Genomic DNA, 25,918 nt, shown 5'->3' with positions numbered 1-25,918 from the left:
ATTTAAATGCCAATAGATGCCTCTAGGGGCGTAGCCGCTAGTTGTCAATAAAGCACATATATATCTGATATAAAGATATCATAAGTGTAAAAACAACATACAATGACAGACTGATCATGTTTTTAAGAGAGGCCAGAATAATTTTAGAAAGAGAGGGGTAGGTTTCTGGTAGAATCAGTAAAGGTTATGTGTTATTGTTTTTATCGTTCTACTGTGGTATGCGGCAGCTCTGGACCATGCAGAAACCAAGACATTATAGCGATGCTACGCACCTAGTTAAATCCTGTTATTCTACAATTATGAAGCCACCTGAAAAGATGTCAGATAACGGTACTGATTTTATCTCTCAGTTGTCCTGCAAATGGAGGGAGGGGTGTTACCCCTCCCTCTCCCATCTTAAGCACCGGAACCTTCCCCTTCAACCACCAAGTTATCAGCACCACCTCAACCCTGAGGATAAAGGATCTAAACCTGCCCTCACCTGATAGAATCACCCCCACACAGACTGTTGTTGTCACCAGTAATCATCAAACCTTCCCTCTTTAGTACCCAGACCTACCACTCAACCCCTCTATGCTTATCTACCTATTGTGCTGCTCCATGGGCTATCCTGCCTGCCCCAGACAGGGATAGCCATCTACCTAACCATTGCAATTATCTATGTTTTACTGTATGATTTATCTTTAACCATCTTTATTCCTAATCCATATGTATTTATATTATGGTTAACTGTATTCTTAATTCCCCCCACCCTTTCCAGGGATGGGGAATCATGATTGCCCAAACTGACTATTGTATATGTATTATAATGCTTTTATGTTATGATCATTTATTCCTATCCATGTAGTCATTGTTTGTTGTATATAGCTTTAGTATCCTTTAAACCTCCAATAAAGTGACAACTGAAATAGATGTTGATTCTTGTCTAGTGAATGCTAGAGAAGCGTAGCTTCTCTATAGTAAGGTGTCCACGTCTGTTCACACTGCCGTAGTCTTTATTCGAACTCTGGTGTCTGCCATTTACCCTAGGCGGATACCACAACTTTTGGTGACAGCTGTGTGAGATTACGGCGAACCACAAGTGTAGAGCAGACGCGCAGCTGAGGCTAAGGTACTCCCAGCAGTGAAACTGGCAAAACTGACACAAGCAACCTGAATTACCCACCCTGGACAGCAAGTCTAACTCTGCATCCGGCAGTTGTGGAAGTGAAACTGGACGAAGAACCGCGAGAAGCGCCGACATCTAACGGAGAATTGAGCGCTCAAAAGGCTGAAACAGGCCTGCGGACCGGCTGAAACAAGCCAAATAAGTGTAAACGGCTGAAAATAGGCCAATTTTACTGCAAGAGATAGCAGGATCCGAACCAGTGGCGCTAGCAGGACGGGACATTCCCTGCCGCCATCAGCTGGATTTGGATAAGCGGCGCTAGCAGGACGGGACATTCCCTGCCGCCGATAGGCTGAAACACGCCACATAGCTGCAAGCGGCGCTAGCAGGACGGGACATTCCCTGCCGCCGATAGGCTGAAACACGCCACATAGCTGCAAGCTGCGAGCCAACATACGAGTGTAGTGCACCAGAACAGAGAAAAACTACGTCAACTCCAAGTATCCTGAGAGGCTACAACGCAGCCACCCATCTAGAAAAACAGATATTATGTCACAGTGCAGGGATTACCACCCTGGTGTGATGGCTAAACAATAGATTTATGAGCAAAGCTTGGCAAACAAATTGTTGTGTTGTGATAAATCTAAAAATAGAACAGGCTTGGATTTATTGTGTATTGTGATAACAGCTAAAAATAGGACAGGGTTAGTAAACAAATCTGTTATGCAATTGTGATAAGGACAAAAATAGAAGCTAGATGTAATATAATAAAGACCCTGATATACAATCAAATCACCTCAAGCCTATAGCACAACAACAATACACCCCTTATTCCAAGGGAAAGGGAGGAGCCCCTCTCCATTGAAGGCAAATACAATCAGGGTGATATAATAGATAAGCCTAGGATTAAGAAGAAAAGGCACTATTACACCAGCACACAGTTACCCCCCTCCCTCACAGGGGGAACGGACGGAGTTACCCCCGTCCCCTCACGCGCTCCCCCCCTCCTACCCACACTAGACTAAGTCCGTCTGTAGTGTGGGGCTAGCGACCGGGAACACAAAGCGCCATTCACGGGTAGCGCAACAGAGTGCGGAAAATATCATAAGTCCAACGGACAAAGCGGACCAACGAGAGAGCGAGTTGAGGGACAAGTGCGCGTTTTATCTGTGTGCGCGGATTGACGGTGCGTAAGCGCGCTGCACGGAAAGGAGATTTCACGCACACACACACACACACACACACACACCCACACAGGAGAGGGGCCACTCTATAGCATACAACAGAGATATTTTTTTAGGAGAAAAACTTGCAAGCTCCTCCCTCCCTGTCTACAGTGTGATAAGGAAAACTAAACCAGTTCCTTAAACCCGCTCAGACCCTCAACATCTCCTAGCCCTGCCAACCCTACTTCAAAGCTGAGTGGTTAGTGAAACAACTATATGTATATATAAATACCCAAGTGATAAATAATGTTGTTTTTTTTGTATCATGGGTACAAGTAAGTGAATACTAACCCCACCATACAACACTGGAAACTGATATGGTAACTGAACGAAAGTACGCCCACCCTGTGGACATAGCCTGACTTGATGCCCCACACTGGGCAGTGGTGGTGTGTACCTGGACCATCGACCTCATAGTTGTGAACTTTATACAGAGGAAGCGTGATTTTTTTTGGAGCAAGGAGGAAAGCTAGCTAGCTCTGGGGATATTCTTATACACGTATATATATATATGGGAGTGTAGCCATATATATATATATATATAGTTAGCCTACCTATCCATATATCTACCAGCGGATACGCTCCTAGAGACATCTGTGGATCCCTAACATATTCCTTTTACCTTTAAGCTAAGATCCGCTGGTTATCACAGAAATCAAGAGCTATACTGGAAAGGAGAACAACTCAGGCTCAACAGTTAAACAAGACGCTGGCACCAACAGACCAACCCCCTGCTACTTATCATGGGGACGCGCCAGCCACAGAAACTCTTGAGCCAGGAGGACCGAGCCTACCGCTACGTGGACTACCACCCTAATTACACAGCTATAGTATTTATATTAGGGGTGAGCCGGCTCGAACCCCCTTGCGGCGCGGCTACTCTACTCTGCTCCTACATCTACAAGATAAGAACTTGGCAGCCCCTAGCCCGACGTGCGGAAATAGAAGACATTCATGATTGGGTATTAACTGTGTGCCTAGGCCTGCTGCTGACACTGTGGTGGACAGAAGTCTTCATTTGGACCAGAACCACCAACATCTGTACCCCACCACTCTCTGCTTCTTCATACACGATACTGCTTCTGTTATTACTCTGGCCTACTGTGTTGAGTACAGTGAACATCAAACACATGCCAGGTCACAGACCCCTGGTCCCTGAGATGCCCTTGTCTGGAAGGGTGACTGAATGTCCGCTGCACCGCTCCTGTTCCGTTGGTGCTCAACGCACGAGAAATAGCAATACTGGACTGGGGATTGCTGAACCTGTAGGTGTCCTCCTGGGGGTGTTGAACGATGCAACTGAGCCTAATGAGAAGGTGACAAGCTTCAGAGACTTAGTGGCCAGCCCCAAGATGGACACTACTACCAGAACTGAGATTTCAAAGGGGCCCAGCCCTAGGGCCAGTACCACCTGTTTCTGGGGTGGAAAGGTCCTCCCTGGCACTGGCCTCACCAATCTGGAGGATGGGGAGCTGTCCCAGGGGAATAGGCTCTTCACCCAGATGCCCGACGCGTACCTGGGGGTGGGGGAGCCGCCACCCAAGCCTCCCTGGGAGCCCCCAGGCATGGAACGACTGGGGACCGGCCTAAGGATGGGGACTGGTGACCTGCTGCAGTGGAAGACTTTACCCAGCACGGAGGGAGCAGGGTTGACCAGCAGCAGTGAGGCTGTTCCCCCACACTCCAAGACCAGATGCCGCTACTCTGTTGAACCACTGCACATGTCCCAGCCAAGTTCCCCCATGCTGCTGAAGATGGAGGCCCACCAGGATGCAGAGCTCCAACTAGGGAAGTCAATAAGAAGGCCACCCCTTGCCAAAACCAGAACCACCGCAGGGGCTCCCCACCAGCAGCTGACGGAGCCTGGCAGGGACGCAATACCAGCTGGCAACTCTGGCCCAACTCAGGTGGCTACCAACAGTCTGCTGACAGTCCGGAATACAGTTCAGGCTACCATCAGTATGGCATCTTCTGGGCCTTGCTGGTCCACCTGTGGGTACCTGTCACACACTGGCCACAGGTACCCCCCATAGATCATAGCCCCCTTTCCGACTGGCACCATCAACAGCCTTTGCTACCAACCACCTGGCATACCCAGAGGCAGGATCCCTCATGTGGAGAAGCACCTGCAGAAGCTAAGGCCGAGGCTGGCCTCGCCACCCAGGGGAGGAGAGCCGCTGTTGGATGGAAGGAACCTGTGTGTATGGGGAGGAGGCTGAATGTAACCAAGGAGCCACCACAAGCAGCCCAGCACCGCCTGACCCCTAGTAGGGGAGACCCTGTTTGTCAGCTGGTGCCCCAACTGGAGGAGGAGAGACCTGGCAGGTTGATACACCCTGGGGAAGCCGGCCTGATGGGACCCAGCTGGACGAAGGGGCGCTGCCGCTTCAACGGCCACACAGCCGCCAAGTGTAGAACCGGTTGGGACCGGGCAATGAAGAAACACCAGGCCGCCCAACAACCTGCATGCAACCAGTCTGCCACCCAGGTCCACCTGGAGGGAGATGCCCAGCCGTCACCCCAACTAGCTGCCGCCGAGTGGGAGAGGCAAGAGGCGCTAGCCAGCGAGTCTGAGTCGATGTATGGGACGCCAACCGGCGTCGCCACTTGGAAGGAACGAGAGGTGCTTCCCTGCACCACCAAGCTGATGTCTGGGGCGACAACCGTCGCCGCCACCTGTGAAGACTGGGGGGTGCTATCCAGTGCCCCACACTGGTGCCTGGGGCGACAACCGTCGCCGCCACCGAGAGACCTGGACCCCTGTGAAGACTGGGGGGTGCTATCCAGCGCCCCCACACTGGTGCCTGGGGCGACAACCGTCGCCGCCACCGAGATACCTGGACCCCGGAATGAGCCCGCAGCCCCAGAGGAAGGGGTGACATCCGTCACCCCCAGCCAGCCAGAGCCCCCAGCCAGCAGGGAGAGTCCAGCTGTCCCTCACCCTCAACTGCATCCAGCTGTCTACCTCCCTCAACCAAGCCAGGGTAATTGTATTGCACTGGTGTACCAGGAAGTTTGGGCTGGGCCAAACTTGCCTGCGCCCCCTGCATCTGCCCCAGGAGCCAGGGTATCAGCCATTACCAGCCAAACTGAAGAAGCTTTGACCGCTGCCTGGGGAGTAACACAACTAGATGCGCCAAGTGCCGAGCCTAACCATAGAAGTAGAGGATCCCCAACAATTATGTCTACCCAAGATGGAGACAATGTGCCTGGACCCCTTCAGGCTAGGGGAGGAAATCCGGAGCCTTGTGCCTCCAGTCCACTAGCAGCAGTGTCCGTGGCTGGGCCTGTCTCCCAGCCAACTAGAGCGGAGCCACCCTTGCAGATCCAAGACAGCCTCCGGCATAAAGGGTGGACTGTTACCTTTCCCTACCCCGCAGGTCGGACTGCCATGCACCACCCTGCCAATGTCCAGAATGAGCCTGAAGGAGGCAACGCTCCTACAGTATGGCAACCACCACCTGCCCGCGTTGACAGAGACCCTGGAAGCCGAATGAACCTGACCAGCCCCGAGGGCGAAGAAACTGCGCCTGCATCCAGTAGCCAGCCTGCCAGCAGCAAGGTGACCAACACGATGGAGACCACCAGCCCAGTGGAGAAACCTGCAGAGGTGTATACCAGGCGGCTGTTGGTCCAAGCCCCCTCATGTGCTGTGCCACCCCTGGAGGTTGCCAGGGTGGCCTCAGAGGTACACATCCAACGGCCAGAAGATCCAACAGGACCAGCTACTCCAGCAGATATAGCCGATTCCGTTAGACCTGGGGAGGGCTGGAGTCCACCCCCGTCCAGCAACTGGTATCCTGGCGGACCCATTCCACAAGGACAACAAACTGAAGGCCGCAACCACTGTCGGAAGTCTGGCGGTGCAGACAACCCCTCCAGCCTTCCGAGGGGAGAGTTGTGGTATGCGGCAGCTCTGGACCATGCAGAAACCAAGACATTATAGCGATGCTACGCACCTAGTTAAATCCTGTTATTCTACAATTATGAAGCCACCTGAAAAGATGTCAGATAACGGTACTGATTTTATCTCTCAGTTGTCCTGCAAATGGAGGGAGGGGTGTTACCCCTCCCTCTCCCATCTTAAGCACCGGAACCTTCCCCTTCAACCACCAAGTTATCAGCACCACCTCAACCCTGAGGATAAAGGATCTAAACCTGCCCTCACCTGATAGAATCACCCCCACACAGACTGTTGTTGTCACCAGTAATCATCAAACCTTCCCTCTTTAGTACCCAGACCTACCACTCAACCCCTCTATGCTTATCTACCTATTGTGCTGCTCCATGGGCTATCCTGCCTGCCCCAGACAGGGATAGCCATCTACCTAACCATTGCAATTATCTATGTTTTACTGTATGATTTATCTTTAACCATCTTTATTCCTAATCCATATGTATTTATATTATGGTTAACTGTATTCTTAATTCCCCCCACCCTTTCCAGGGATGGGGAATCATGATTGCCCAAACTGACTATTGTATATGTATTATAATGCTTTTATGTTATGATCATTTATTCCTATCCATGTAGTCATTGTTTGTTGTATATAGCTTTAGTATCCTTTAAACCTCCAATAAAGTGACAACTGAAATAGATGTTGATTCTTGTCTAGTGAATGCTAGAGAAGCGTAGCTTCTCTATAGTAAGGTGTCCACGTCTGTTCACACTGCCGTAGTCTTTATTCGAACTCTGGTGTCTGCCATTTACCCTAGGCGGATACCACACTACTATTGTTTTTATGTCAACTTTTTAAAAAATTTGTTTTCAATAAGAAATACACATATTAAGTGAATATTATCGTTCTACTACTATTTTTAAGCCTTAAAACACACACCTTTACGGATTCTACCAGAAACCTACCCCTTTCTTTTTTTATTCCCCCACACTTTACTTTTAATTTTCTGTGCTCAGCTGGCAAAATTTTTTTTTCAAAAATTAGTTTTTTTTCTAAAACTCATAACTAGACTTGTAGAGTAATTGTAACTAATATTAATTTTTATTAACATATCCCCCCTTTTTCAGGATTTTTCAGTTCCAGGGGGTGAGTTAGGACCCACCCTAAAAGTGAAGCGTCAGTACATCACCAAGAGATATCAAAAGAGTATTGAAAAAATTTATGATCTTTAAAATGTATGATTACTTAAATTTATATGTTAGAGTTTATATTGAAGTCAAAACATTGCAAAAATAAAAATTTTAGATTTATTATTGATTCAAATCAACGAATTAAAACATGATAAGAGTTTTTATGAAGTTTAAAACTAAAAAAGATATTTTGTCAATGCATAATATTAAAGTTTATGGATGCTATCAAAAGATAGATTTAAATAATTAATGTGTATTAAACCTGTTATTCTTAAAGAAATGTAATTGTTAAATAGTTTTCATAACGATCTAATTTTATTTTATTTTGACAACTTTTTATATTTAAAGTAAAAGTTAGTATATTAAAAGTCAACGGAGAGTAAATTAATCTTGCGAATGCAAAATGAAAATCTTCTAATTTTTAAACAAGAGCTCAGTTAATCTTGAATTGAACTATCCTTGTTTCTTTTATATTAATGAAATATAAAAAAGACTGCAGAAAAAAAAACCTATCCACCTATGTGTTATTTCAAAATTTTGTGTATTTCTAATAATGTATATTTTAAAAACTTTTTAATTTAAAATATTTGACTGTTTTTTAAAACTTAAATTTAAAATTTTCCATTTATTGTATGTATTTTTTATATAATTTAACTAATATTTTATATTTTAAAATGTACAAAAATGAAAACTTATCTTGCCTTTTCAAAGATAATCAATATTTAGATTTGCCATACATTAGATATTTTATAACAAATAATGTATAAGTTTTTATATTTTTACTTAAATTTTTAAAAAAAATTATATGTAATATGTAATAATTAATAAATGATATAAAACTTATATGTATTTATTAATTTACTATGAAAATTGAGTTCATTTTTCCAGTATTGCACTTCGAAACAGATTAATTTTAAATTAGAACCGGTTCTAAGCCATTCTGAAAAATCCTGTATCGTGTCGTATTTAATCCAGTTTTTACAAATAAGAAATATACAATCATAATATTAAAACCAGTTTTAAAGGCATCTCTGTGCTAATATGTAAAACTATTTCTTGTCTTATATTTGTACATTTTTATATCTGCGGAAAGCTATTTATAATACGATGCGATAAATAACTATTCTAATGACCTAACTCTTTGCAAAAAAAGCATAAACTCAACTCTTCCGCTAATTATAAAAAAAGCTTGTTCTAAAAGCATTAACATATTTGAGATCTCCATTATATATCCAATCAGGGAGTAAGGGAGGGGACAATCGATCGAATATTCAATTTTTAGGATTCTCAGACTTTGGGGACTGGCTTAAAGGGAATGTGCAAGAATTTAGCAGTTTCTGACTGAGTTTGGGGACTTGCGCATAGAATGCCGCTACTCGTTATGTATGTTTTGAATATTGCAGATGGGGAGAAGGGATAAGGGAAGTGGGGGGAAGGGAAATAAACACTCGTTGTGTTAGTTTGGAATGTAGCAGACGGGGAGAAGGGAGGTGGGGGCAAGGGGCAAGGGAAATAAACAGAATAAAAAGGGGCAGTCATATTCTTGCTAGCAGCTGGCCGGGTCCAATAATCTTTTAATATAAAAATCACACCAAAAAACCTCAATATATTTCATCAAAAACAAGTTGTGATTTCACTTTACATGACGCTATGGAATTCTATTATTCAATTAACAATCCCTTTATAATTTCCTTCAAATTTATTGGATTAAACTGGATTTCATGCCATTTCTTTGATAACTCTTATATTGAATTAATTGCCCATTGTCCCCTCCCTTACTCCCTGATATCCAATAGATAAATAAAAGAAATAAGCGCTATCCTTATATGTAGGTTTTAAGAGTAATATTGCAGATTAGCTTATTCTAACAATAAAATTAATACAAAAAAATCACGAAACCTTTAGGTTATTTTCAGCTGTCGTTAACTAGGGCAATACTTATTAAAACTGACTACCTTTCATCACGAAACCTTTAGGTTATTTTCAGCTGCCGTTAACTAGGGCAATACTTATTAAAACTAAATATCTTTCATCTGCTCCCCAAATATTATTTTAGTTTTATTTTGCTGGTTGGTTATACTTTATACCCGTTTGCAGAAAGGCTATACGATTCTTTGTAAAGGTTTCGTGACTTTACAATATATTATTTAATGTCAGTTGGACTTTCCCAACGTCTTTGATAATCAGTTTCTGGTTTCTTTTGGAATTGATAAAATGTAAATCTGTGGAGGAGAAGTGTTTGATTGCGTTAAAAGCGAGCGACAAAATTCTTATTATCTCTTTATAATGATATTATAATTATTTTTTAGAAGAGGTATATACAATATCCAAGAAAAAGAAACAATAAGCTAGACAAACAGACAGTCACAAATGGCTTGAAGACAAGCTTTATTTTTTTATAAAAATTGCCCCATCTGACAAAATTCAATTTCGATATTGGTTTTGCATTTAACCTTCTGTGTTCCCTTAACGCTCTTTTTTATAAGTAGCAAAGCTACTCTATAATTCACTATGTATGTCCTTCCATCAGTCAGTCTGAAATAGGAGAAATTAAATTTTAACTCAGTCGCTGTTAAAGCTAGACATCTGATTTTTCTTGACAACAGTCAACAGCATTATGGAGCATTTTTAAGTATATAACACCCATGGCTGTCTGACTGATTTTAAGCGTAGATATATTAATAATTTTTCGAAGGTTTCGTGTTTTTATTATTACTAATATCATTAATTCTTATGTTCTTCTTTCTTTTTCTTTTTCTCACTGAACATTTTATTGATAATTAATGCTGTGTCAATCCTTCGCTTGTGTTGTCATCCTTGGTTATTAGTAGCACAGCTACTCTTTAATTTAATGTCTGTTTTCAAAACCAACGTTCCGTTCATGCTTCAGTCTTTTCGTAATGTATAAGAGATGTGATTTCTCCGTTGCTGTTTTCATTCTATACAGAATCATACATGATCAGGATCTATCTATCTATTCTCTGTTTGCATTATTAAATATTTATAAGGAAATTCACCCCATCTCTTTCTTACAATTTATTTTTAAACAGTGTTCCTTTTTCCTAGAAAAAAAAAATTTCAATTACGTAGACAGTTGATAATTTTAGTATTGAAGCTACCCTATAAGTGTCATTATATTTTTTTGTCTCTTTTACTAAACATGCGTTCTACCTATAAATAATGTTAAGACATTAGACGTTAAATTGATGTAATGTAATTATAATTACCTCTTCTTGAGAGTAAAATTATTGATTGAAAAGTTTATACAATAAGGCTTGTAGGATTTAATAAAAGTCCCCAAAGTATTCTAACGAATGAGAGATCGTGTTACAATACTTTGACTTCCAACATAATTACTTTACCAATTTATTCCCCTGCCCTAAGTATGCCGGTCTGAGGTACTTTAATTGATAAACCACTTATTAAAGAGAAGCTTTGCTTCTTATAAAATCAAATATGATATGTAGGTTTTCAAAAACACCTCTCTCAATCCTCAGACCATTTAATTTCGGGAGGGGAAAATGTTTAAAATTTAAATCTTTATAAAGCCAAATAATACCCAATACAAAGTTAGCTAAAATACAAAGATGTATTCAGAATAGATAGATACAAAAATTGCAAGTTTTTTTTGGAAAGTTTTGGGTTAAAGTTTCAACCAAAACTGCGTCATGATTAAAGATAAAAATAAAATGTTATTGTTTTTTGAAAAACGTGATTATTTTCGCTCCTATTTAAGATAGACGGCAATTTCTTAGAATAATTATCATACAGAATTGTATTACATGTTCAATTATTCTGTCGGTTATGTAACTTTCTTTTCATTCCATTTCTTTCTCCCTTTTTTCCCCTCTTCTTTTTTATGACCAATGAACATCTTGGCTATAACTTTTTTTAGTGCTTCGTTTCTTATGGATGTTGCCATTCTTGTTTGCGAAACAATACAAAAACTAGATTTTCTTCACGGCTTCAGTTTATTCCCGGTTGAAAATGTAATATGAATGTAATTAGATATGTTAAAGTTTCAACTAAATCTAGACAATATTAAACTTAAACTTATAAGCTTCCCAGGGTGTGTTTATAAACGAGAAAAAAACTCTTTTTAAATTAGCCATTTTCTCAATTTACATACTAATTTCTGGCCTTTATATCAGGAATCTGAAGTGATTTGATAATGGCTGATTAATTTAAGTACACCCTTAATTATGATACACAGAATTACCCATTTGCAGATTCAAATTAGTGATTGAAGTGTGGACACATAACTAAATGAACCAACCTATCAAAATTCAATAGAAGTTCCCAAAGTTGTAAAGCCATCGAAAAAGAAAACGTTAAAATAAAACTTAGGAGAATAATAACATAATAAATAGCCCAATGTCTTCTCCCTCTATGCAAATTAGCTACTTGACTACTCATCTGCTGTATGAACGTATAAACACCTTTTCTTCTCTTGGTGTTGAATATTCCATTTAGTTTAGCCACATTTACATATTACAAACACTAACTATTATGATCATAAGTAGCGCAGATATAATATTTCAAATCTCAATTAAAAAGGATGACAACATCCATAAAAGCGAAGCTCTGAAACGTAAGGACAAAGGAACGTTTATACTTGTAGTGTGTCAGAACTGAAAAATCAGAGCATAAATTATAAATGACGAATCAAAATTTTAATTAAATTTGTTAAAAAAAACAGCTTAAATGCAAGATAATGTTTAAGGACATACTTACGTTTTTGGGGCTTGATTATAGAGATGTTTCGCTTATAACATTGTACTTTGTTGTCCTAGGAATCAGTATTCCAAAAATCAAATTAATCGGATAATTTTATCACATACAAATTATTGTTAAAAAAGTTAAAAATCAATATGTTTAAAATGGACGTACGGACATTCTGGTAACGATTATAGAGTTGCTACGCTTTCCAAATCGTACCTAACTATACTACAGGAATCACTATGCAAAGTTTGAAATCGATAGGACAATTCTAACATGTCTAAATTAACGAAAAAAGCTATCTGTTACAGACGTAAGGACGGACGGACCGACCTTAATTATAGAAAAGCTTCGCTTTTAAAAAGAATAGTAATGAATTATAGTGCAAATATATTATCAACAAAAGGGCGCTAAAGCTTTTTATTATGTGGATGGGTAACTAGGAGGGTAAAACTATTAATTCAATTTTTTATGGGGGATAATTACCCCCGACATTTTTTTCTTTTGGTATGGGATCGGAGGAAGGAGGGAATTGGGGGCTTTGAATCATGGTGAGTTCAGATGTATCCAGAGGGGAGGAAACTCTTCCGTCTTGGGGTAAATTCAAAACGTGGAGGGGAGAATGGTTGACTTTAAGAAAGTTAAATTTGACGTCGTTTACAAATGGACGCACAGTGCACAACGTGTAAAGAAGTTAGGATACCAAAAACAATATTCTTATCATAGAATAACAAGGACAATTTTTTCCGGAATATCAGAAACTTTAAATTAAAATGGCCTAAAACTATCAGGAGGACAGACACACAGACGTACAGACGGACATTTTAATACTTTGTGGATATAAAATTAGCTTTTTTATTTGTATTTCATTTTTTTCACATTTACAATTTTATTAAAAAGAATTATATTTAATTTTATCACAATCATGTTTAATGAAAGTTATTTTTTACATAAGCTATAACCAACAAGCGAAAAAAAGTAGCTTTGGATTATGAGAATAAGCAGACTGGGTATTCTTTTTGTCAATCATATTATTTTTGTCAACTTCCGCTTATTGATAACAACTGTACTTTTAGAGGTTAAAAATAATCCTCTTCTATTAAAAGATAATCTAATAAAAATATAAATAATTGCTTGTATTAATTGCGAATTTGAGAAATTTCGGATTTTTTCGTTTAAATTAGTGGATGTATGTAGAATATAAGTGGGTATTATGACTTGGGGAAAATTGTCGTCTATTTAGATTGCTAACATGGACATCACTTATTGGCCAGTTGGAGGATAGTAGATGGGGGGGGGGGGTGTTATTCCAGCCAGCTACAAGTTTTGCTTTATTGTATTACATATTAATCTGGTGTAAGATCCAAGTATTAATAAATCCATTATCAAATTTGTAAGATGTTTTAATAGTCCTAATAAAAATTTAGAAGTTATCTTCATAGATTATCTTTTATAAGATAAGAATATTTGTAACCATTTTACTTTTAATATTTGAGTGTAAAAAGGCAAAACAAAAATATTAAGTATTTTACTTGAAATTTTTTTTTCCAGTATGGCTTCAAAACTTTGAAATTTTAAAATTTTGCAAAACCGATGTATTAGAACATGTTACCAGCCATACTGAAAAATTATGTACGTTATATAGCATTGTATTACAGAATTTTTACGAATATGAAAATAAATCATCATTTTGTTATTTTTAATTTGAATATCCGCGGAAATCTGTCTACAATACAATGCGATAAATTAGTAATTTTATGAAAAATAAAATAAAAAATTTGTAATTTTCCTTTGATATAAAATTCCCTAAAATGCTTTAATTAAAGATAAAAAATCCTAATCATTTAGATTTAATTCTAAATAAAACTATAATTTTAACAAAAATTGTAAAAAAAAGCACAAAATAAGTTACAAAAAACATGAATTCACATTATTTCACGTTTACAAAATACAAGGATTTTAAGATATTTGTCAAAAACATACCAATATAATAATTATTTAAGTATTTTATATTTTTATTACAAATTTTCTAAATCTAAAGATTCTCGAAAAATCTCGATTCAGAATTTTTTAGCGGCGCAGTTACTCTTCAATTAGATCATGTCCGTATGTCAGTTTGTTACAACTTCATATAGTCAAGATAAGCTCTGTAATGTAACTCCTAAAAACAATTAAAATTAAAATCATTTCAATATTATTTATCTATATTTTTCTGTTTAAATCTGTTAACCTTGTTATTGCTGCGCTACTTAAGAAGATAATTGTTATTGTTATTGAAAGATCTTAATTCATTTTTTATGTTTTAAAGGTTTCAAAAAATGTTCTTTCTTTATCTTCACATTTTAGATACTTTTTACAGTCATGTTTCCTAAATGTTTTCGGGGGTACATTTTGTCATAGTTAAAATCAGTACATGTACTTATTTCAATGTTAATCAAATGGGTTCTTTTTTACTTGAGAGCACATCAAAATTTACATCAGGGTGTCCACTGTATATTGATGTACTTCTTTGTATACTATTATTTTGTTGTACATTTGCAAAGAACATAATGTACTTGAGAGGCAACATATGCAAAAGAGTCAAAATTTAGGATAGTACACAGTTCACTTGACTTTTTTTTCTGTAATCTTGTACTGTTTATGATGTGCATTCTTGTACACTGTGGGTGTACATAAATGTACATCAGAAATCAAATAAAAAAACATTTCCAAATGTACTGTTGGAAAAGTACATTTTAATACCAATGAGTACTTTCGAAGGTACATCAATGTACTTCAGAAGCTACTGTATACATGTAGTATGGCTAGTAGTTCAAGATGGTATATTTTTACTAAAATTTTTGTGTACATCTGTTCTTTTAAGAGTACATCTCTGTACTTTTGAAATGTACATGAATATTCTTCAAATTTCACCATTTTCATGATTTTACACAATTCACTAAACGTATTAATGTAATATTGTACTTTTTAAGTTTTATCATTAATGTACTTTTGAGTGTACATCAATGTACTTCTGAGACTACAGAAGTAAGACTGTCCAGCTTATCCGGATGATATAGATTATCTCGCAGCTCGCCATCCTCCTTACTCGGCCATGCCTGAAATATATCAACAAAGTAAGTCATTTTTTGAGTCTGTCTGTTTGGTTAGTTAAGGTAGATGTCTATAGTGCCCTAGCAAAATGGGGATACATGTAACTGCTTTTGGCCTACATATTCTAAATATTGACGTCATTAAATACCCTATTCCCCATCTTTTTTCTAGGTTTTCCCCTTTCCTTTCTCTTTCCCCCTATTATGACGTCAATTGAATAGATAGGTCAAAAGCGGTGACATCTATCCCCATTTTCCTAGGGCACTAAACACAGATACTTAGTTAAGTATATAATGACAAATGAAGTAATACAATGTTTCACTGTCTTTCTGTTAGTTAGTTTACCACAAACAAGGACAAAATAGTTCATAATGATCGAAGCAAATTCAAACAAATGTAATAATGAAAGTAATACAACAAGTCCTTACATGTTTGTTGTGAGGCTAGCAGTGTTAAAGCATTGTTATGTGTTTTCCTATTTCATAATTTTTTATTAGATTTTTTAGATTAGATTAGATAAGGTATTGCAATATATTTGTCTATTTCATATACTTTTTATTAGATCCTTAAAAAAATTAATGGGTATAAAAGCAAAGATAATTCGATTGATTAGAAATTAACCAGCCAACCCCTGTAGAAAACAATAATAGTTATTTCTCGCATCCTATTATAAACAGCTTTCCACGGATATAGAATGTACAATTATTAAAAGATTAAAACCAGTTTTTTTAGTCCCGAGGTGCCGAAAAATACTGGCTTTAATCTTATGATTGTACATTTTTATATTCGTAGAAAGCTGGATATAATACGATGCTAAACATATTTTTTTCGTATGAATGAGAACCGGTTCTTCTCCACCGGACTCGAATGAATACGAGAAAAATATCTTTCTTTGTCCTATTTCTGTTTCAAAGATAATAAAATTAGTTTTGTAATTTCAAATTTGAAAGCACTGGAGACAAAAAACATTAAAATAAAAAGCAAAATTCTTGTCATAAATTTAAATAATGGTTAGTTCAAATCTTAATAGCAAAACAAATTTCACAAAATACAATTACAATTTAAGCTCAAGTTTTGTTAGTCCTTATTAAGTTTATCATAGACTAGCGGCTACGCCTTTAGTTGACACTAAGGGCACTTGAAGGTTGGGGGGGGGGAGTCAACCCTCTACTTTACGGTTAAATTTTAAAAGTAAAGTTCTTTTAGGGTGGGGGATGTTTTTTTTCTAGGGGCGTTTTCTCTTAGGAGGGTGTATTTGGCACCTTCCTTGAACATATAAGAATCTTTACTGTAAAGGAGAACCATATCGATCCAGAGGTTACTGATAACTTAAGCTACAGACATACAAACAGACATCCTGTTACTTTTATATAAACATATTTACAATTTAGTCAGTTGAAATAAAAACAATTTGAATTATTAGAAAACGTGTAGGCTTAGTTCAGATTAGGATAAGTTAGGCAAGGGTTAGGAGAGCCACACAGGCCAGGGTCAAAGGTTATACTTAAAAATTTGTTAAAAACACATTTATCGTATGGTTTTATGAAAACTGTCAATATAATACCATACGATTTATATAAATTACATTATATAATTCTTAAAACCTATTTAGATGATGATTAATAAGCAAAATGGACGTATTTTAACAAAACAAAACATTTTTTTCTTTTAAAAAATACAATTCTATATATGAAGCACGTTTGACAATATATAGGTTTCCAGGTAGGGTATAGATGTTGGACTGTAAATTATTGGGGATGTACATTTATCGTCCATTGTCTTAGACCTCAAGATTCCTGACCTAAGTCTTATAGTGTAAGAAAAAAAAACAATTTAAATTTTTTTTTTTTGAAGAAAATGGGATGTTATGTAGCCCTCTCATACCCCAGAACCCTGTGCAAAAAAGGCAACCATGATATGTATTGTCATTTAATCACTAATTTTGATTGAGATTTGCATATTGGATAAATACAATAGGGGAGGAAGTGGTTAGGGGAGAGCAGAAATGTTAAACTATTTTTTACCAATTAAAAAATTCACGAAACCTATATATTATTATTTAAAAATGTACTTCATTTACTCTTAAAAACCTGTAGTAAATTTTTCATTCTTTACAATGTCCATTTTCAACATCCTAATCAAAACAATCATTTTGGTTATTCAAAAAATTTTCTTTTGATGTTTTTTTATGTGTTAATTTTACAGATAACCAACTTATTTTACTTCTAGTTTAAAACTACTTTAATAAAAAAAATAACTAAAGAAAATATTAAAATTTCAAACTTATTGTAAAAAAAGTTTAAATTCAAAATGGTTAACTATCTAAGTGGTAAAAAAGGGTTGTAAATGATCTAAAATGCGCAACTATCTACCTATCCCAACTCAAGAAGGAGTATTTTTTTTGTAACATCATTGGGGATGTACATCAATTTATCATTTATTGTCTTATCCTTTTAGATCCATAACTACTATTTGCAGAAAAATTGTTTTTCTGACTAAAATTGGCCCTTGGTAGGTATTAAGCTATTTACAGATTCTAAGACAAATCCATTCTAAGAAAGCTGTCATTAGAGACTACGGCCGAATTTAGTGTTTTCGAATAAATCAATAAAGATATAATATTTATTTATGATTTATATATTTTGAAAATAGTTATAATAAATATGGAAACAGTATTGAACTTCAAAAAAATTATATTTAGGTTTTATAGGACATATATATAAAATATGAATAAAATATGTAATTACCCATCCCTTTAAAAAATATAATAAAACTTATTCAACCAAAACCAAAAAAATTAATGCATTGAAGTATCTCCGCTTGATATTAAAGATCTAAACAAGTGTCATCCATAAATTAATATATTTTTGCTGCATTAAGTTTCCCAAAAAGATACATTGAAAGGGGTAAATGACAAATATGGAAATCATTTATTAGTTAGTTCATTTATCATAAGAGGGGTGGGGATGGTGTACAGTGGGGGGAGGGGGAAGGGGGGTATCGTTAGTTTAGCCAGCTGCAAGCATCACTTTACCAGAGTACATAAAAATCTGGTGCAACATCCAAGTAATAATATATTGATTGTTCCCCATATATGTATGTCACATATTGCCAGGAAGGGAAAGAAACATAGGACTGAAAATTATGTTGGTCCTCAAAGTTTTAGAAACACATTTTCTCTATTGTTGACTTAAATTCTTTGACTTCTGTATTGTGTTGTAGGAAAAAAGTTTTTAAATTTGAATCAAACAAAAAGGCTATGATCCATGTTATTTTTGGATAAACACCTCTTTACACCCTCCCTTGGAAGTCCTTAGGTGTGTATGTGTATGTATGTGTGTGTATGTGTGTATGTGTATGTGTGTATGTGTATGTGTGTATGTGTATATGTGTGTGTTTGTATGTGTTTGTGTGTGTTATGTGGGGACACAAGTGCTCTTAATTGTTTTATTACAACAATAAAATGGGAAAACATATTCTTTACAGCGAGGCTACTCTATATATATTTCAATGGTCGTCCGTTCGTCTGCCGAATTTATCCGTGCAGCCACAACCAAGGGTACAAAGGCATAAGACAATGGACGAAAATCAAATCTACACTTTAAATTATGATAAACTAAACTACCCCTTTTTTAGATTTAATAAAAGTCTCAAATGTTTTATGCCAAAAAAAGAAGATCGTGCTTATGAAACTTAGGAGACCAGTTTAATTTGAAGACCAGTGTACCCTAATAGCATTTTATTAGACCACTAGCGGCTTCGCCCCTAGCCTCTAGGGGCTTTGTCCCAAGAGATGACAACAAGAAAATTCAAAAAAAAAATTAGAAGAACTAAAGAAATCTTCTACAAAAGAAATTTTCTACAAAAGAAATCTTCTACAAAAGAATTCTTCTACAAAATAATATTTCTACAAAAGAATATTTCTACAAAAGAATTCCTCTACAAAAAAAAAAAAAAAAAAAAAAAAAATGGGAGGTATTTTTTTTGTTTTTGGGGGGGTTGGGGGTGTCCCACCCCCGAAGAAAATAGCTTAAAACCACCACAGGACCAATAGGTATATACCCTGAAGAGTAGAATCCAATCGGTTCAGCGGTTACCGAGATCTTAAGGGACAGACAGACGGACAGACGGACAGACGGACAGACGGACAGACATCAAGCTACTTTGTATTATAGATAGGACGCTATTTTTGTAATGGTATTTTATGTTTTTCATCCATATTTTTTTTTGAGGGGGAGTACTACTTATGGATATATTTGCACTTGATACTATCTTATCTACAAATACTATAAAATTAATAGTCGTAATTATAATGATTTATTATTTCACTTGTAAAAAAACAATGTTTATAGAAAATCTATTTACGTTTGGATATGTTTGTACGTTTGATAGAAATGTCTGATCCATGTAAAACTTAGCATAAATGTAGGTACTAATAATAGATTACATTAATTAATAATAGTTATTTCTCGCATCGTTTTATAAACAGCTTTCCGCGGATATAGAATGAACAATTATAAGATTAAAACCATTTTTTTTAGCCCCGAGGTGCCGGTTCGTAGAAAGTTGGATATAATACGATGCTAGACATAGTTTTTTCGTATGGATGAGAACCGGTTCCTATCCATCGGATTCGAATGAATAAGAGAAAAAGATTTTATAATTATTTGAATTATTCTTTCCATTTAACACTTCTTTTTGAAGAGGATATTGTGAGAGATTCTCGTATACCTTGATAAATTGTTTCTCCCAGCTGTAAATATAAGCCCCCTCTCCTTATGACTTTACTCCATCCCCTACCCTAGCAATGGAGGAACATATTAACCAATATCAGAGATGGGTTCTTAAAAAAGAACGCTGCGTTTTTTCGACATTTTTTCGACATTGATTGTTTGAACGAAGACGATACAACTTAAGAATTCAAAATTTTAAAATTATTATTTTAGCCATTTGTATAATGTCTAATACAGCTCTAAAAAGATGCATTATTAATATGCAGCAAAAATGAATTGAAGATAATTTGTTTGTTTTTCTATGAAGGCCGTACCAACAAAAGCGAATTATACAAATGGGTAAAATAATAATTTAAAACTTTGAATTCTTAAGTTGTATACTCTGTATAACGATATCGTCTTCGTTCAATCAATCAATGTCTAAAAAATGTCGAAAAAAACGCGGCATTCTTTTTTAAGAACCCATCACTGGGACTATAAGTACTCGATGAGAAATTCTCCTGTCACAATATCCACGTATTCTATATCCATAAGCGCAGCCACTTAATAATTGTGATATGTCTTTCAGTCCTACTGGATGCTTATTGGTAAAGAGATGGATTTAATCAGATAGGGATGCATTATAGAGTAACTGTGGTAGTCGGTATACGGATAGGCCTTTCCTAGAGTATGCTATGCTCCGTGTCTACCGAATAGCACCAAGACGTTAATCCCCGGTATCACAATTCTAGCCAGCCCATTTTGCCATTGTTTGATCATCAGAGAAAGCGGTCAACTTATCCACCGCTGATATCGGGAGGGAGTTGCCCCTCCCCTCTACATGTTCCAGTAACCTACCCTTTTTCCGGGGGACGTCTACCTTACCCCCCTACTGGAGCCTACCCCTCTACTATTCACCTGGATGGGGCTCCCCCCATCTTATCCACACCCCTTCTCTACCTAACCCATTTGTAATCTGTTTTGTATATAAGCTATTAACTTGTTGTATGTGTATTCAGTTCAAATATATCTTTCAAACAGTAACTACTTGTAGTACTTTCTTGATAGAATCCTTAAGGCTAGGGGCTCTTTTGAATCGAACTCGCGTTGTAGGGTTGAAACGCTTCACCCTACCACATAACTTCGCTACAAAAAGGAATATAGGATTTATATTATATTTTTTTCCTTCGAGTGACCTATTCCCGAATCATTAGTTTTGATAAGAAAATATTTTATTTATTTTATCTATATATTATATTATGTTATCTAAAATAATATTAATTATCTTGTTTTATTTTCGGTACAATTTACCACCAAAAATATAATTAGAACTTTTTTATATTTGGAAATTTTTGTAGCGCAGCAACTCTAATGTGAGGTTATAACTGTGCGTTTTCCCGCTAAATCTTTTTCCTTTTCTTCCATTTGATGTGTTAATTAAGGACATACATTTTATTGTTAAGTCAATATGTTTTACTTTAGTAAAGATTGACATATTATCTATATGTTGTTTTTTTTTTATCTAATTTCATTACCTATTGACGTAGACTTACAGACAATGTTCGTCCAATCAAATGGTTGCTTGTCTGTCTTGTTACTTTTCCTAATACCCCGGGTGTTTGATTTGTTTCCCTTAGTTACCCTTGGTTGTTGGACCTGACGTTACAGTGTCATGGAGAGTCTAATGCTATTAGAGTAAAACACTAGAGTTAGAAAGAGTTAAATAACTGTATCTCCCCATCGCAACCGCCTTGTGCAACCTTTCTATTGGGTCATTGAAAATCAACCAATGGCGTAAAGTAATAATTGTATAATTTTACGTAGGTATACCTTTCTCAGCCTTGGTATACCTATTTTCTAAATATACTGCTCATAAAAGTTTAATGTAATGCTATTAGAGTAAAACACTAGAGGGAGAAAGTGTTAAATAACTGTATCTCCCCATCGCAACCGCCTTGTGCAACCTTTCTATTGGGTCATTGAAAATCAACCAATATGGCGTCGCTTATATTAACATATCCAAGTAGCAGAAAATAATTTAGAAGCAGACGAAAGAGGTAGGCAGTTTTCTGTATATACATCTATACTGTAGATCTGTTGTACTGCTATTAAATATAATCAAAGTTCAGACAGACATACAGACATACCGTTGCTATAGAGCAGCTTTTTTTCTCGTTAAGAGTAATAATTAGGAGGCTAATTAGCGCCGATTCAATCTGTAATTGATTAACTAAAAGTTACATTTTTTTTGAGGAAAGAGTGAGAGGAAGAAAGTTAATGAGATAAGGAGAGATAGAGAAAATAAGAGAGAGAGAGAGAGAGAGAGAGAGAGAGAGAGAGAGAGAGAGAGAGAGAGAGAGAGAGAGAGAGAGAGAGAGAGAGAGAGAGAGAGAGAGAGAGAGAGAGAGGAAAAAAGAAAATACCTATTTGATCAACTGATAAAAATACATATTCATTTGTACTAGAAGCGTAACTGCACTTACAAAAAACTAGGTGAGAGGAAAAAGATTAGCACTGAATAAGATTGATTTAGATTTATATAAGAAACACATTCCTGTAGTCTTTTAGACTTAAGGTATCACAGTTCAATTATTCACACAACTTTTGCTAAGGTGAAACTAAGTGAATTGTAGAGTAGAATAAGAATCTTCTCAAATAAATCATTTTACTTTATATTATAGAATAATGACAGATTAATAAAAGAGAACAGATAGATGGAAAAAGTAAGTTATTGAGCAGCTTCGCTATGAGCTCAATGATTGTTTGAATAGAAATTATGCTCTAATACTAAAAAATTTAACATTTTAGGAACCAGCAACATAACACTATTTAACATAATAATATACATTTGTTTTAGAGTTGTCTCCAAAAAACAAAGTTATTATAGAAATTTGTATTAATTCTGCTATCCCAGCTTCCCTGACATCTAGCCAAAGAATGTAATTGTGGCCGGAACAAGGAGTAATACCCCCTCCCACTAAAAATGTGGAAATATAATAGATTTTTACTGAGACCAAAAAAAAAAATGGTGGGGAGGTAAATTTTAAAATTTACAGCCCCACAATTGGAATATTTATCCCCCAGTCCCAGAATATATGAGCAAGTGTATGAGGATTTGATAAGATTTATATCTAGATTTATAATTATCCTATACCTATATTCCTGTTATATAGCAAGTGTATGTGGATTTGATAAGATTTATATCTAGATTTATAATTATCCTATACCTATATTCCTGCTATATAGCAAGTGTATGAGGATTTGATAAGATTTATATCTAGATTTATAAATATCCTATACCTATATTCATGCTATATAGCAAGTGTATGAGGATTTGATAAGATATATATCTAGATTTATAATTATCCTATACCTATATTCCTGTTATATAGCAAGTGTATGTGGATTTGATAAGATTTATATCTAGATTTATAATTATCCTATACCTATATTCCTGCTATATAGCAAGTGTATGAGGATTTGATAAGATTTATATATAGATTTAAAATTATCCTATACCTATATTCCTGCTATATAGCAGGTGTATGAGGATTTGATAAGAATTATATCTAGATTTATAATTATCCTATACCTATATTCCTGTTATATAGCAAGTGTATGAGTATTTGATAAGATTTATATCTAGATTTATAATTATCCTATACCTATATTCCTGTTATATAGCAAGTGTATGAGGATTTGATAAGAATTATATCTAGATTTATAATTATCCTATACCTATATTCATGCTATATAGCAAGTGTATGAGGATTTGATAAGATTTATATCTAGATTTATAATTATCCTATACCTATATTCCTGCTATATAGCAGGTGTATGAGGATTTGATAAGATTTATAATTATCCTATATCTATATTCCTGCTATAAAGCAAGTGTATGAGGATTTGATAAGATTTATATTTAGATTTATAATTATCCTATACCTATATTCCTGCTATATAGCAAGTGTATGAGGATTTGATAAGATTTATATCTAGATTGAATGTGTGAGCAAGTGTATGAGGGTTTGATAAGATTTATATCCAGATTTATAATTATCCCATACCTATATCCCTGGTATATAGCAAGTGTATGAGGATTTGATAAGATTTATATCCAGATTTATAATTATCCTATACCTATATTCCTGGTATATAGCAAGTGTATGAGGATTTGATAAGATTTATATCCAGATTTATAATTATCCTATACCTATATTCCTGGTATATAGCAAGTGTATGAGGATTTGATAAGATTTATATCTAGATTTATAATTATCCTATACCTATATTCCTGCTATATAGCAAGTGTATGAGGATTTGATAAGATTTATATCTAGATTTATAATTATCCTATACCTAAATCCCTGGTATATAGCAAGTGGATGAGGATTTGATAAGATTTATATCTAGATTTATAATTATCCTATACCTATATTCCTGCTATATAGCAAGTGTATGAGGATTTGATAAGATTTATATATAGATTTAAAATTATCCTATACCTATATTCCTGCTATATAGCAGGTGTATGAGGATTTGATAAGAATTATATCTAGATTTATAATTATCCTATACCTATATTCCTGTTATATAGCAAGTGTATGAGTATTTGATAAGATTTATATCTAGATTTATAATTATCCTATACCTATATTCCTGTTATATAGCAAGTGTATGAGGATTTGATAAGAATTATATCTAGATTTATAATTATCCTATACCTATATTCATGCTATATAGCAAGTGTATGAGGATTTGATAAGATTTATATCTAGATTTATAATTATCCTATACCTATATTCCTGCTATATAGCAGGTGTATGAGGATTTGATAAGATTTATAATTATCCTATACCTTTATTCCTGCTATATAGCAAGTGTATGAGGATTTGATAAGATTTATATCTAGATTTATAATTATCCTATTCCTTTATTCCTGCTATATAGCAAGTGTATGAGGATTTGATAAGATTTATATCTAGATTTATAATTATCCTATACCTTTATTCCTGCTATATAGCAAGTGTATGAGGATTTGATAAGATTTATATCTAGATTTATAATTATCCTATACCTATATTCCTGCTATATAGCAAGTGTATGAGGATTTGATAAGATTTATATCTAGATTTATAATTATCCTATACCTTTATTCATGCTATATAGCAAGTGTATGAGGATTTGATAAGATTTATATCTAGATTTATAATTATCCTATACCTATATTCCTGCTATATAGCAAGTGTATGAGGCTTTGATAAGATTTATATCTAGATTTATAATTATCCTATACCTTTATTCCTGCTATATAGCAAGTGTATGAGGATTTGATAAGATTTATATCTAGATTTATAATTATCCTATACCTATATTCCTGCTTTATAGCAAGTGTATGAGGATTTGATAAGATTTATATCTAGATTTATAATTATCCTATACCTATATTCCTGCTATATAGCAAGTGTATGAGGATTTGATAAGATTTATATCTTGATTTATAATTATCCTATACCTATATCCCTGGTATATAGCAAGTGTATGAGGATTTGATAAGATTTATATCTAGATTTATAATTATCCTATACCTATATCCATGCTATATAGCAAGTGTATGAGGATTTGATAAGATTTATATCTAGATTTATAATTATCCTATACCTATATTCCTTCTATATAGCAAGTGTATGAGGATTTGATAAGATTTATATCTAGATTTATAATTATCCTATTCCTTTATCCCTGGTATATAGCAAGTGTATGAGGATTTGATAAGATTTATATCTAGATTTATAATTATCCTATTCCTTTATCCCTGGTATATAGCAAGTGTATGAGGATTTGATAAGATTTATATCCAGATTTATAATTATTCTATTCCTTTATCCCTGGTTTATAGCAAGTGTATGAGGAATTGATAAGATTTATATCTAGATTTATAATTATCCTATACCTATATTCCTTCTATATA

General features: G+C 35.5%; 2 protein-coding genes across 5 annotated transcripts in view; one reads left to right on the top strand and one right to left on the bottom strand.

The window, feature by feature from the left end:
* Positions 1–8,268, top strand: part of LOC145332702 (long-chain-fatty-acid--CoA ligase ACSBG2-like) — a 46,921-nt gene extending 38,653 nt beyond the window's left edge. The window contains exon 27 of the mRNA XM_080177720.1: positions 7,361–8,268. Within this exon, the coding sequence (XP_080033846.1) occupies positions 7,361–7,465 (105 nt within the window). The 3' untranslated portion in view covers positions 7,466–8,268. The remainder of the gene's footprint in view (positions 1–7,360) is intronic.
* Positions 8,269–14,442: 6,174 nt separating this feature from the next.
* The window catches only part of LOC145332262 (uncharacterized), a 30,505-nt gene continuing 19,029 nt past the window's right edge, over positions 14,443–25,918 (bottom strand). For 2 of the 4 annotated variants that reach the window (XM_080177213.1, XM_080177212.1), the window contains exon 7: positions 14,443–15,240. In XM_080177213.1, the coding sequence (XP_080033339.1) occupies positions 15,145–15,240 (96 nt within the window). In that variant the 3' untranslated portion in view covers positions 14,443–15,144. Of the gene's footprint in view, positions 15,241–17,325; positions 17,370–25,918 lie in introns of all 4 variants that reach the window. The other 2 variants (XM_080177216.1, XM_080177215.1) reach the window with 2 other exon arrangements.

The sequence above is a fragment of the Acartia tonsa genome, chromosome 11, assembly GCF_053477335.1.
Source record: "Acartia tonsa isolate MP-2025a chromosome 11, ASM5347733v1, whole genome shotgun sequence".
NCBI lineage: Eukaryota > Metazoa > Arthropoda > Copepoda > Calanoida > Acartiidae > Acartia > Acartia tonsa.
Note: the sequence above shows the minus strand (reverse complement) of the source record. Positions and strands in the feature narration are given on the sequence as shown.